The 14,598-nt window shown below is 42.1% G+C and overlaps 1 protein-coding gene across 1 annotated transcript in view; it reads left to right on the top strand.

Moving 5' to 3' along the window:
- Positions 1 to 1,644: 1,644 nt before the first annotated feature.
- SLC16A10 (solute carrier family 16 member 10) overlaps positions 1,645 to 14,598 on the top strand; it is a 131,994-nt gene continuing 119,040 nt past the window's right edge. Inside the window, exon 1 of the mRNA XM_059941403.1 lies at positions 1,645 to 2,161. Within this exon, the coding sequence (XP_059797386.1) occupies positions 1,816 to 2,161 (346 nt within the window). The 5' untranslated portion in view covers positions 1,645 to 1,815. The remainder of the gene's footprint in view (positions 2,162 to 14,598) is intronic.

Below are 14,598 nucleotides of genomic sequence, written 5' to 3'. Positions count from 1 at the left end.
AAAGAAGGTCAGGCAAGGAGGTGTTTATTCCCCCCTTATTTATGTTCTTAATCATTTATTTATATCAATATTGACTCATGGATATCTGTTTTATATTTTGTGTTATAATCCATACCTTTTTTTTTTTCGGATGTGCTTTCTTTGCTCAATGAAATGTTGTGACTTTCAAAGTCAACAGAGGTGAACATCATAACTTTTAGTGGTTATATAGTACGTATTCAATCAATTCTCTACTGATGCACACTTTTGCTTCCACTTTTTTTTTCCAGCAGTGCTGGAATAACATCCTTGTACATTCATTTTTGTGCACTTGGGCGACTGTTCTTTAGTTTACCATTCTAATCCCATCCTTAAGACATATACTTGAGCTTTGTTCCCTGTTCCTCAAGTACACCCTGCTTTCCCTTAGCTTCCGCTATTTACCTAGTATGCTCTTCCCCTATCTTTGCCCACTGAAGTTCCCTGTATGATTCAGGGCTCAGTTCAAAGGCTATTTGCTGTATAAGTTCTTCTCTAGTGTTTTGAAGGAATTTAATGGTTCCATCCCACTTCTCTTTGTTGTATATGTGTTGTCTTTGTTGTATATATGTTGTAACACTTATTATCTGACACTCCTATTCTATCCCAGGACTTCTAATAGATTTTGAACAGGTAGAGGCAGATATGTGATCAATCACACTCATTTGTGTACTCCATCATAAAGTAACTAGCATATTTTGACTCTGAAGTGAAGAATTTGAGTAACTGAGAAATTAAGAATTGTGCTCAAGGGACTTCCCTGGTGGTCCAGTGGGTAAGAATCCGTGCTCCCAATGCAGGGGGCCCAGGTTCTATCCCTGGTCTGGGAACTAGATCCCCCATGCATGTTGCAACTAAGACCCCGTGCAGCCAAAAAAAAAAAAAAAAAAAAATGTGCTCAATATTGTGCAGCTAGTTACTCTTCATTTCTTTTACATACATTGTTGCTCCATGCTTCAGGGAGACAGAGGAGTTGAATACAGGTGCTAGTGTTTGTTTAAAGTACAAACAACTGTGCTGTAGTTTAGTGTTTTTCAGCTGTCTGTCAAAAATGTTTGTTATTTGAAGACTTTGGTATAACAGTCTTCCAAAATGAGCCTGTTCATTATGCCAAGTATTCACAGGAAATTGCATATGAATGCAGGAGAAATTAAACAAGGCCTCTGATCTTTCCGACTTCCTTTTTAAGTCAGCAGGTGGCATAACGTATCTTATGTATTAGAACTAGTAATAAGAGGTGAATGCCAAAAAACAAAACAAAAAGAAAACAAAGAGACAATGTTAGTTTGGTCGTGAGGCTGTCAGTGAGCTGAGGCTAAAGAAGGTCCCGCACTGTGGTCCTGATGACCCACCCAGCGTGCACCTAGGAGGAGACGCGCCCCTTCCGTTAACACTTTGTGGCGGGGTGACCTACACATCTGTGACCCCCGCCGGGTAGGAGGAGGCCCCGCTGAAGGCGCGCGCGCAGATACAGCCACCCGCAGGCACCTGGCTCCGCGCGCCGCGGGAGTGGGGGGTGGGCCGGGGTAGGTCCCACCGCCGACCACGCCCCCAGGAGGTGGGGCGGGGGGGCGGGAGTCTTTAAGAGCGGGCTGCCAGGCCGCCTCCTCAGTCAGGGTGTGGGGCTGTGGACCGGGAGGCTCGAGTCTTATTTCTGCGCCGCCTGCCCACGGGGGGCTCCACCACCCTCACCTCGGCCTCACTAGCCCGCCAACCCAACTCGGCGGCTCCTCCGCGAGCCTGCCGGGAACTCGCGCCCCTCGCGCTCCCCGGCCCCCGAGGGGGCCGCCTCGGGCCATGGTGCCCTCCCAGGAGGAGCCCGCCGCCGCGCGGGGGACGAGCGAGGCGCAGCCGCTCGGCCCCGCACCCCCAGGGGCCGCTCCGCTGCCCGGCCCGGGACCCTTGGATGGCCCGGAGGCGGCGGGGCCCGAGAAGGTGGAGGTAGAGCTGGCGGGGCTGGCGGGGCCGGCGGGCGCTGAGCCCCTTGAGCCCCCTGAGGGCGGCTGGGGTTGGCTGGTGATGCTGGCGGCCATGTGGTGCAACGGGTCGGTATTCGGCATCCAGAACGCCTGCGGGGTGCTCTTCGTGTCCATGCTGAAGACCTTCGGGTCCAAGGACGATGACAAGATGGTCTTCAAGACAGGTGAGGCACAGCACCCGCCGCGACCAGCCCCGAGGGGGCTGGCGCGGGGACCCCCGCGCATCCCGCGTGCGGAGCGAGCGTCGGCGCCGCCTAGTGCGCCTCTGTGGGTCCGTGTGTGCGGAGGTTGTGAGGGGTGGGTCTGTCCAATTGCAAAAGCAGCCTGGCTCGGTGCGCCTGTCTTTGTGTTGAATCCAGATGTAGGCACTGTATTTGGAAACAAGTCGCAAAACTTATTTGCCTAGATCTTCCTGCTTTCCTCTCTGCAGAATAGGGGCTAAGAGTGTGCGGTAGACTTTCTCTTAATTTTTGAAAACAAACAGACCCTTCCAAACCCAATTACACCGCTCCGTCATTTTTACGGTCTCTTTCGTGACCGTGACGGTTGGGTTTTTGTTCATCTGCCTCCGGCGCTGCAGAGGGCTGTTTGTGTTGCGGGGAGGCAGGGTTGGCGAGATGAAAGATATGTATTCCAAGGTCACTGGAGTTCGGAAGGGGGCCCTGAAGGAACCACGGTTTCGTGGCGTTTTTTTTGGGGGGGGGGGAAGGGGATGTCACTCTGCTAAATATAGGAGACAGCCAGATCAGGGACTGGGAAGAGGGAGATGAAGGGTTGCCCTTTCCTAGTGTGTTCTTTGTCATATTTAATCATATACCAAATTAGATGAAAAAGGTGCACACTCAAAATTTTTTTCCGTGTAGAGGGTTGGTTATTACCTGATCTACCAAATCCAAGACCTTCTGTATAATGCCTTTACGTACATTATTTCACGTCATCCTGCAAGGCAGGCGTTGTCAACCCCATTTAGGTGAGAAAAGTGAAGCTTGTTGAAATAAAGTGTCTTAATGACCCCAGAATGGAGATAAGACACGCATCTTATGACTTAAAGGGCCAAGTGATTTCCATTACTAAATCAGGCTCCCTCCTTGCCATTTGGGCAACTATATGGTTAATGGTCTTTTTTTCTTTTTCAACTTTTTCATTTGTTTTTAGAGTTTTCCTTAGGTCTTTAGTGTGCATACAAAAAATATGCAAGACTCATAACAAATTCTAAGAGAGAGGTAATGTTGGGAGTTTTAAAGCCTTATATATAAAGAGTATTATACTATATGTATCATTATTCAGCTTTTCTTCTACTCTGCATTGTGTTTGCAGTTTATCCCCATAATACCTTAATTTGAGCTGGTAGCTTAAATTCTTTACATTTTAACTCATAGTTTTCCATTGTATGAATATATTATACTTTATATGCATTTTTCCTTTAATAAACATTTAGGTTACTTCCAAATTTACTATAGACAATGCTGCCATGCATATTCTTGTACATTGGCTCCTTGCGCATGTGAATCAGGTACCATATTTAACCTGGAATTTCTGTTCCTTAAATAGCTTTTAAAGCTGTTGTGTTCTGCAGGTCACAGGGCTAGGTACAAAAAGTGTTCAAAATGTAATATGATGTACCTGCTTGGAAGGCAACTATTGTACAGTTTAGCAGGATAGATATGCATATGCAGTAGTAAACAAAAATTATTTTGTGTCTTTTCTCTATGAGTATCAGGTATCTGGGAGGAAAAAGCCCAAGGAGGCAGAATTCACAGAGTCAACATTTTAAGAGTAGTTCCTTCAGTATTTAGCATATTCTTGCCTGGGATTACAGACGTTTATTGCAGTCAAAACACCAAAACAAAACAGTCTTTTGTTTACCACTGGTTTTGCAAACTCAGGTGAGTAGATCCATTGGTGTCTGTGGAGTGTCTTATTTTTTCTCCTTCCTAACTTTTTTTTGAGAGAGAGAGTGAGCAACTGCTGGAGAGACACCATAGCTTTACCAGGGATCAGAGTTTTGCAGTGTCAAAGCCTCTGTCTCTCTACTGTCCCCAAGGTTCCCATTGCTACAATAGGCCAACTCTGGGTAGCTGAAGGGGAGGGAGGCCACAGGGACCTGCTCTCTTGAACTTTTTGAAACTCTCTATTTTCAATTTTGTTGAATGTCTTTCTCCATTTACTCATTTAAATCCTTGACGGCTTTCAGCCGTGTTTGTGTGTGGGGGGGTGTGTACCACACAAACAGGTATACAGGTGTGCCAGCTAAATACTGAAGATCTTGGTGCTCGTCTGCGTGACTGCCATGTGTGGTTGGTTGTGCCCTTGCCCAAAGGTACACAACTCAGGGTCAGTGGTGACTGGAAACCAGCCTGTGCTCTGGGTGCCCTTTATCTAATTCCTGCAGAGGGGCCCTGTGCACTTGTAATGGCCCTGTGTAACACCCCAGCTAGATGGCACAAAAGCCTGTACTTGTACTTGGTTGATATGTGAAACATGTACAGCAGATAAACTTTAAGGTCTGAGGTCACCTCATTGGTGAAAAAATGGTGACAGGATAGTCTTTTAGCCAGTTAATGTTGAGATCCACCCCCCTTCTGTCTCTCTCTCCTTTCTTCCCTCCCTTCCTCCTTCTCTTCCTCCCTCCCTTCTTCCTTCTCTTCCTCCCTCCCTTCTTCCTTCTCTTCCTCTCTCTCTTTCTCTCTCTCTCCCCCCTTTCTCTTTCCCTCCCTCCCTCCATCTCCCTCCCTCCCTCCATCTCTCTCTATCTCTCTCTCTCTCTCTCTCTCTCTCACACACACACACACACACACACACACACACACACACACGTGTTTCATATAAAGTCTCATCTATAGTAGGCCCTGAAGTGTTTGAGAACACCTGCTTTGAAGTTTGACTCTTCAGTCTTTTTTATTTGGATATTCTAATGCTGAGTCATCTGTGATCAAACGTATGCTAACTTCAAGTACAACATAAAACATATCTGGAACTGTTTAAGGCTTTTATTTTTTCAAAGTTTCGGTCCATTTTCGAAGTCTGGAAGAGAGAGACTAGAGCCCGTGCATTCCATATCCTCTCTCTGCAGCCGCTCCCTCCTTTTTTTTTTTTTTAAATTTATTTATTTATTTATTTATTTTTGGCTGCGTTGGGTCTTCGTTTCTGTGCGCAGGCTTTCTCTAGTTGTGGCAAGCGGGGGCCACTCTTCATCGCGGTGTGCAGGCTGCAGGTCTCTCACTATCTCGGCCTCTCTTGTTGCGGAGCACAGGCTCCAGACGCGCAGGCTCAGTAGTTGTGGCTCACAGGCTACTTGCTCTGTGGCATGTGGGATCTTCCCAGACCAGGGCTCGAACCCGTGTCCCCTGCATTGGCAGGCAGATTCTCAACCACTGCGCCACCAGGGAAGCCCTTGGTCCATTTTCTATTACGTTATTCATGATTGATAATTCCGGCATTAGAGGGCAGTCTCCATGTGTTCATTAGCTTCTTTATAATTATAAGCCCAAGGATACACAGGGAGGTGGTGGTGGAATGGGAACCTAGGCTTCCAAATGATGGTTCATATTTCTTGAGAACTTCACATGTGCCAGGCCCAGTGCTAAGCACTTTACATGCATTCCTATTTTAAACCTTACTGCAACTCCATGAGATAGGCTTTATTTATTTATTTATTTTTAAAGAAACTTATCTGTTGAGCTTTTATTTATTATTTATTTAATTTATTTATGTATTTTGGCTGTGCCGGGTCTTCGTTGCGGCATGTGAGATCTTTAGTTGCGGCATGCATGTGGGATCCAGACCAGAGATTGAACCCGTGCCCCCTGCATTGGCAGCATGGAGTCTTACCCACTGGACCACCAGGGAAGTCCTGAGATAGGCTTTATTTAATCTTTCTTTTCAGATGTGGAAACTCAGGCTTATAGAGATTAAGTAAGTGGTGGAGCCAGGGTTCAACCTCAGGTTTATGTGACTTCAGAAGCTAGGTTTTTAATGCTAGATCATGTTGCATTGGCTAGATAACATTCTGCTAATCCAACCTTCTTTATGTTTGGTTAATTCAAGTGTTAGAAATTGACTGAGTACTATACCAAGAATTCTGGCGTTAGAAAAGAGGTCTGAAAGATTAGGGTCCCTGTTTCTTGGTCTTACTTGGCTGTCAGTAAGCAATTGCCAGTTGTTGATGTCTCATTGAAATAGATTTTTGGGCGTTCTCTGGTGGTCTAGTGGTTAGGATTTGGTGCTTTCACTGCTGTGGCCCGGGTTCAATCCCTGGTTGGGGAACTGAGATCCTGCAAGCCGTGTGGTGTGGCCAAAATTAAAAAAGAAAGAAAGAAAGAATTAGGTTTTTGAAGTATAGGGAGATGTTCACGGAGAAGCAAGATAATTTCACATGGCATTCAAGAAGAAGTCTGGGGTTTCCTTTGAAGAACCAGGCTCCTTTAGACTGATCCATAGCAGGACAGTACTTCCAGGCAGAACTGAAGAGGAACCTTCCTCAGGCTTTACTTCTTCTCTTCAGGGCTCTCTTACCTCTTTCTGTGTCACTGATGATCCACCCAAAATTTCTCAGAAAAAGGGCGTGGAGAAATTCATTCACACGAAGATATAAGCGAGTTTACACATCTTAATGTTACTCCTTATTCATTCTACAAATGTTTACCAAGTATCTGACACCCTCTGTGCTGGGCACTGGAGGTGGTAATAGAGAGAGGAAGTCAGCTGTTCCCAAAGAGAACAGCTGATTCCCTTTTGATCTGCTGTGGGATACAAATAAGTAAACAGAGTACTTCTCTTTGCAGTATACCAGGACTCAGTCTTAATGTAAGAGGCTGAAATTCTAAGGAAATTCCCACGAATGGTGGAGGCTGGGAAAGGCATTTGATGGCCTCTTCTCTGTGGCAATAAATCTCACTTCGTGAAATTAAGACTTTGGAAAGGGGAAGAAAGCCGAACTCTGATTTAGGCAGTAGAACCAATTAAAAATGTTGAGTGCATCACAGCCCTATTACGTTATCCTGGCTGCTGTTGACATGGCACTCAGAGATATGCCTTGCACGTACTGCTGTGTTAGAAAGGTCCATCAGAGGGAGCAAGCTGAGCTTGAGTTGTCTCTTTTCAGTTAAGTTTTATCTGTTCATTTGTACGTTCTTCTTGCCGGGATGGGGGGAAATCAGACACTTTTGGGAAAACTAAAACATACTGCAATTAACTGGAACATTGTTTTCCCTTAGAAATTGCAACTTTGCTTTAACTTTGGTTATTGGAAAGCCTATTTTTAGTTCCTTCATGGAACTGAGAAAGATTCTAGGGTTCTTTTAGCTTCCTGACACAGTGCTGTGGATATTCTCTGGGATTTTACTAGGGTATTAGTCTAGTTTACTTATCTGCCTTCTTCCTGGAAAAAGAAAAAAATATTTTAGTGGTATATTGACGTTTAAAAAACAACTATTTAAAACAAGTATGTTCTCAGAATCAGTATTTAGGGTCATTAGTGATATTCTTTTGAAGAAATTATGTCTTTGTGGTCTAGAGGCTTGGTCAAGAAGACCCTTACTTCTTTTAGTAATTCCCAAAATGTGTTCTTTAATAGTCTTTCTTTAAAGAAGAGGGCTGTGGTTAAATAAGTTTGAGAAACACTGCACATTATCTTCCTCTTTTGGATATTTTCAAGTACAAATGAAGATATTAAAAATCCAACAGTTTTAAAGGAAAGTAGGCTATCAAAAAGGTCCAAAAAGGGAGGCTCTTTGGTTATAATCATTAACGCAACTCTACCTTCCATGTGTGGAGGTAGATTGCTCTTCAGATAATACCTGACTCTTATTTGCACTCAAAGAGAGGTTGAAAAGCCAAGAGAACTCACTTATGGCAGCTGTTACGATGCTTGAATTTCCTTCATTCTCTTCCGTCTTAAAACATCCAACCTTATATTCCATGTGAATTCATCTAAACTGCCTGTTAAAATAAGTTATTAGACCACAAAAATAGTTCCGGGATTTTGGAATAATAAAGACATGAGCATGGTGTGAGCATTTCATACTCCGTTTCCAGAATGTTTCTGAGTTCAGAGCAAGACTGAAAAGTGTAAATAGTGTGTAGTGAATTCTGATTAAGTACAACAATATGAGTATTCCTGTGGTGTTTTATCGTGGAATTTTTATCAATAGAATTAACTCTAAAGAACCAACTCAACCAAAAATAAAAGTGTATGAATTATTTCAGGAGGGGTTTTGAGGTATCTTTTAGAATAAATTTTACTCTGTGCTCTTGATGTGATTTGTTGTATCATTTTTATAAGGGTCCTTGTTGAATCCATGTTGCAGTTCCTTGAGGCTCAGTCCCAGGCCATGTGCTTGCTTCACTTTTCCTGCCTTCCCTGGGTGTCTCATATGCCCTGTGGCTCTAGCCACTATCTTGGGGTGTTATTTCCAAATTTCTTTTTTGTGTTCAAGACCCATATTACCTATTTCTGGAAAATTCCATTTAGATGCACAGATACATCATACTTAGCTAAAATGAACTAATTTCTTAGCCACCCTACTTAGTGTTCACCTGCCACCAAAAACAACAGCACACCTGTGGATAGGCGTAGCCTTCCTTCTGAATTCTCTCAGTGCATAACACCTCTGATGGCTCATGTCAGAAACCTGGAATCCATCTTAATTTCTTATTTCTCCTCTTTCCTTTCCTGTTTCGTTAAATTAGACAGTCCTTTTGTGTTTACCTCCTTAATGCCTCATAAGTCAATCCCTGTCTTTTCCTTTAGTGCTGTGCCTTAATTCATGCCATCATTACTTTTGGCCTCAATTATTGTCATAACCCATTAACTGGTCTACCTGTCCTCAGTTATACATGTGAGTGGTTTTTCTGAAACATTGGACCATATCATTTTTCTATTTAAAAGCCGTCAGTGATACCCATTAGTTCTGGGAAAACCAAATGCCTTTGAGCACTGGCCCTTGCCTGACCCTCTAGCCGTGCTTCTCACCTCTCTCCCATCTTGTGCGGCGTGCAGGATCTTAGTTCCTTGACCAGGGATCGAACCTGGGCCTCCTTCAGTGGGAGCGTGGAGCCCTAACCACTGGACTGCCAGGGAATTCCCTCTCCCTTCTTGCTTTTTACGCTCCAGCCTAGCCAAAGGTCTTGCAGTTTCCCAAATCTGTCCTGCTGTCTTTGCCTCTGTGACTTTATGGGTGCCACTCCTCTCTTCAGTGTGGTTGTTGGTCCTTATAAGATTCTGATGAAATGGTTGGCCATTTTATTTCTTTTATCACAACTATGGGATAAACAATGCTTTTATGCAACTGTTGTTACGTTTTGGGGGGATGCATGTGGAATGTTTTGGGGGTAGCACGAATTCAAGTGAGTTACGAATTAAGCTTAGAGTAGAGTGGAAGACAGAGAACCTAATTTCAACCCATCCTAATCTAGCATTCTGTGAAAGGCACTTTTAAGATAATCCATATTTGTTTAAGTGATAATTTACATAGTTCTTTACCATAAAGAAAGGATTTTCATATACATTACTCAATTTTATTTTTTAGAGTAGCATTGTAGTGTGTCATTACCTCTATTTATAGATAATGAAGTTGCAACTTGCATGGTTTAAGGTTGGGACACATGATATCAATATTAACATCCGTTAAGTTGAATTTAAGAGCATCTTTTTAGCTGGACAAAAATTTATCCTTCTGTTAAAGTTGTCTTGAAATGCAGAATACTGCCCTTTTATCCCCTTGAAACTATTTTCTGCATATTTACCTAAATGTTCTCTAGAACCTTTAGTTTCTCCTACCCAAGTTATCAGAAATCCTGTGAAGTCGTCCAATCCATTGCATTTAGAGTTATCACAACCCAACTAGAGATCTGATCTCATATTGAAGTGAAACAAACCTTAACGAAAACAAACGAAACCCCAAACACACGAAACCCCAAACACTGCTCCAACAGTCAGCTCACCCCAGCTCTGAGCACCCGTCTAGCCTGGTGCCACCCAGGCACAACTGTGGGTGTTTTTATTGGCAGTGTTTCAGAAGGAGCAACTCCAGCTCTTGTGGGAGCTGTGCAGAAGCACCACCCAGAGCCGCCCTCTAGGACTGGAGTAATGGAGGAGAGCAGTGCTCTTAGTTATCTGTGTACCACATGTGTGTGATCATACCTTCTTAGCTAAGTTATCTTCATTAACAGCAAAATGCCTGCATTCCTCCTTGCATGTAGGAACTAGAACTGGGAAATTGAGGAGGTGACTTGCCTTATTCCCAAATTGAAGTCTTTTTTCATTTCACTAAGTTTTTAAATTTTATTTTATTTCATTTCATTTCATTTTTTTTAAGAAAGTGGCCAGATAGAATTTCTAACTTTATTACATGCTTATATTAATGTAGTCATGATTTTTTTTTTTAATTAAAATTTTAAAAAATTTTTTGGCTGTGTTGGGGCTTCGTTGCTGCGCGTGGGCTTTCTCTAGTTGTGGTGAGCGGGGGCTACTCTTTTTTGCAGTTCGTGGGCTTCTCATTGCGGTGGCATCTCGTTGTGGAGCACGGGCTCTAGGCACGCGGGCTCAGTAGTTGTGGTGCACGGGTTCTAGAGTGCAGGCTCAGTAGTTGTGATGCACAGGCTTAGTTGCTCCGTGGCATGTGGGATCTTCCTGGACCAGGGATGGAGCCCATGTCCCCTGCATTGGCAGGAGGATTCTTAACCACTGTGCCACCAGGGAAGTCCCATTAAGTTTTTTTAATTGAAGTGTAGTTGATTTACAATGTTGTGTTAATTACTGCTGTACAGCAAAGTGATTCAGTTATACATATAACTGAATTATTCTTTTTTTTATATTCTTTTCCATTATGGTTTCTCATAGGATATTGAATATAGTTCTCTTTGCTATATAGGACCTTGTTGTTTATCCATTCTATATATAAAAGCTTACATCTGCTAACCCCAACCTCCCAGTCCATCCCTCCTCCAACCCCCTCCCCCTTGGCAGCCACCAGTCTTCTCTATGTCCGTGATTCTGTTTCTGTTTCATAGATAGGTTCATTTGTGTCATATTTTTAGATTCCACATACAAGTGATATCATATGGTATTTGTCTTTCTTCTTCTGACTTACTTAACTTAGTATGATAATCTCTAGTTGTGTCCATGTTGCAGCAAATAGCATTATTTCATTCTTTTTAACGGCTGAGTAGTATTCCATTGTATATATGTATTAGGTTGGCCAAAAAGTTTGGGTTTTTCTGTAAGCTGACTCTAATAGTGCTTAGTTGTCTTTAAGTTCATTCGAAACAATTTTGTTGGATTGTATTGTGACAGCTGTCATATCAGCGTGCACTTAAAAAAAAATTATCAAAATTGGTGAATTTTTGTGTAGCCATTTTAATATTGACGATGGAAGAAAAAAGGCAACATTTTCGGCATTTTATGCTTTATTATTTCAAGAAAGGTAAAAATGCAAATCAAATGCAAAAAAAAGATTTGTGCAATATATGGAGAAGGTGCTGCCACTGATCGAACGTGTCGAAAGTGGTTTGCGAAGTTTCGTGCTGGAGATTTCTCGCTGGACGATGCTCCACAGTCGGGTAGTCCAGTTGAAGTTGATAGCAATCAAATCGAGGCGTTGAGAACAATCAAAGTTATACCACGTGGGAGACAGCCGACATACTCAAAATATCCAAATCAAGTGTTGAAAATCATTTGCACTAGCTTGGTTATGTTAATCGCTTTGATATTTGGGTTCCACATAAGTTAAGCGAAGAAAAGTTTTTTGACCATATTTCTGCCTGCAATTCTCTACTTAAGCGCAATGAAAACGTTCTGTTTTTTAAAATAAATTGTGACAGGCGATGAAAAGTGGATACTGTACAGTAATGTGGAACAGAAGAGATTGTGGGGCAAGCGAAATGAACCACCACCAACCGCAACGAAGGCTGGTCTTCATTCATAGCAGGTGATATTGTGTATATGGTGGGATTGGAAGGGAGTCCTCTATTATGAGTTCTTTCCAGAAAACCAAACGATTAATTCCAAGAAGTACTGCTCCCAGTTAGACCAACTGAAGACAGCACTCGACGAAAAGCGTCCGGAATTAGTCAACAGAAAATGCATAATCTTCCATGAGGATAACGCAAGGCCGCATGTTTCTTTGATGACCAGGCAAAAACTGTTACAGCTTGGCTGGGAAGTTCTGATTCATCTGCTGTATTCACCAGACATTGCACCTTTGGATTTCGATTTATTTTGGTCTTTACAAAATCCTCTTAATGGAAAAAATTTCAATTCCCTGTAAGACTGTAAAAGGCACCTGGAACAGTTCTTTGCTCAAAAAGAAAAAGTTTTGGAAGATGGAATTATGAAGTTGCCTGAAAAATGACAGAAGGTAGTGGAACAAAACAGTGAATACATTGTTCTTTAAAGTTCTTGGTGAAAATGAAAAATGTGTCTTTTATTTTTACTTAAACACTGAAGGAACTTTTTGGTCAACCCAGTACCAAATCTCCCTTATCCATTCATCTGTCAATGGACATTATTTAGGTTGTTTCCATGTCTTGGCTATTGCATTTCACTAATTTTTAATTATGGGGATACACATGAAATAAAGATTTGAAATAAGGTACGTGGACCAAAGCAGTGTTTCTAACCCCCTTTGTTCCCAAACATAAAAGTCTCATAGCCGTTGAAAATTTTGATACACACCTCCAAGGGTAGTTTAACTTTTGAGTGAGATTCCCTAATACCCGGAAGATAAAGCCATGTTTCTGTATTTTTCCACCAGCTAAGATTTTGTCCCTTTACTTTTAGTAGTATTATGGAAATAATTAAGATTTTTTTTTGGCCGCACCACGTGGTATGTGGGATCTTAGTTCCCCGACCAGGGATTGAACCCAGGCCCCTGCAGTGAAAGTGATGAGTCCTAACCACTGGATGGCCAGGGAATTCCCTAGGATTCTTTTTTTGTTTTTTTGAAGGCAAAATTATAATACTGAATATGCTTTTTAAAAGTAAGTGTGCCTCTCTGATATGCTCCTCTTAGTGAGGGGGAACTGTGCTGCCTTCCTCCTCCAGTCCTCCAACTTGAGAGTCAGTGACTGGAGTTTTGAATTCAGTTCAAGGTATGCTTTCCTATCATTAGATAGTTAAATCTAAATGAAAGGTCAGTGGTTAAATTAACGTATAAAACTCAGGGAAAGGTGCATTGGTCTGTGGTTCAGCTTTACCCATTTTTTTTTTTTTTTTGCTAAAGAGTAAATTGCATGAACAGTGTTCTGCATGTGTTCAGAAAGTCAAAATTTATTTAGTCTTGTGACCAACTTAGACTGGATCCAAAAACCAATTCTGAGATACGTTTCATTAGAGTAGAAAACCACTACTCATTAAACAGAGGTATTTATTGACTTTTTCTGTGTAGGTACTAATGCCAAGTGGGGTGGGTTAGTCTGGTGACTGGTTTTAATAGTAAAAACCTTTTCATCTTGCTTAATTATCCTTTTTATTAGTTTTGACTTCACGTTCCAATTTCAAATGGCAGCATCTCAAAGGATTCACATTTGTCAATGGTTGTTTAAACAACCGCATTCCACAAAGTTAATTGATGTTTTAGCGCAGATGGGGGCAGAAAGTTGCCGTTGTTTTTCTGCAGCAATGTAACACTTGAACTTTGGCAGCAGTACCCCCGACTCCAAAGTTACCTCCCAGTGCCAGGTTTTTGGGTTTCTTAGTCTCTGTTGGTTTATCTGTAGCGTCTAGTTTTTCTATGTTGAACAAGTGTTGCTTTTATAATAATAAAAATATTAATATTAAAAAATAATTAACCATTAGCATTAGAAGTATTAACTTTAATGACTGTAATAGTAAATTTGGCCTAAGATTATGCAGTTTTATGGGAATAAATGATAGATGTATGGAGTTTTCATTGTAGTTGTTAGGTTTTGTCTCTTTCTTCTCAGAGAAAAATGTTAATTATGGAATAGACTGGAACTGGTAAAGGGAACTGATTTTATTTTTATAATGACAATCTTTCGTTAATTGTATATGAACAGATTAGGAGGAGAGGCTTTTTTTTTTTGGCTGTGTCGCACAGCTTGTGGGATCCTAGTTCCCCGACCAGGGATTGAACCCGTGGCCCCTACATTTGAAGTGCGGAGTCTTAACCAGTGGACCACCAGGGAAGTCCCAGGGAACTGATTTTAAATCATGTTACATTATTTGGCCACATTTTGTTTTGGATCAAAATGGAGATATTTAATATCAGATGGACAGCCGCTAAGAGCTAGATCATGCGATGCTAATCACACCTGAGCCCCAGCCAGACACAGCACAGGAAATTATTATTGATATTTCTCTTTTGGAGGGCGGTTAGAGGGACTAGAGAAGGGTCAGAAGAGATAATAGATGAATATTTGTGTTTGTATGCATAATTGTAAATCCAGAGTGATAAATAATTACTAATCAGGAATCCTCTTGTTTGGTGGTTCTTTTGTGTTTCTGGTACACAGGCTACTTGTACGAGGGCAAAGGCAAATAGAGCATTCCCCACATTTTGCTGCTGGCCACCAGAAAAAAAAAAATCTCAAAGCCGCATTGTGTTGCCACCAGGAAAAAAAAAAAATCTTTGCCTGGATA

This window comes from Balaenoptera ricei, chromosome 12 (assembly GCF_028023285.1).
Source record: "Balaenoptera ricei isolate mBalRic1 chromosome 12, mBalRic1.hap2, whole genome shotgun sequence".
Taxonomy (NCBI): domain Eukaryota; kingdom Metazoa; phylum Chordata; class Mammalia; order Artiodactyla; family Balaenopteridae; genus Balaenoptera; species Balaenoptera ricei.
The sequence above is the reverse complement of the archived record's forward strand: the minus strand, read 5'-3'. Positions and strand labels throughout refer to the sequence as shown.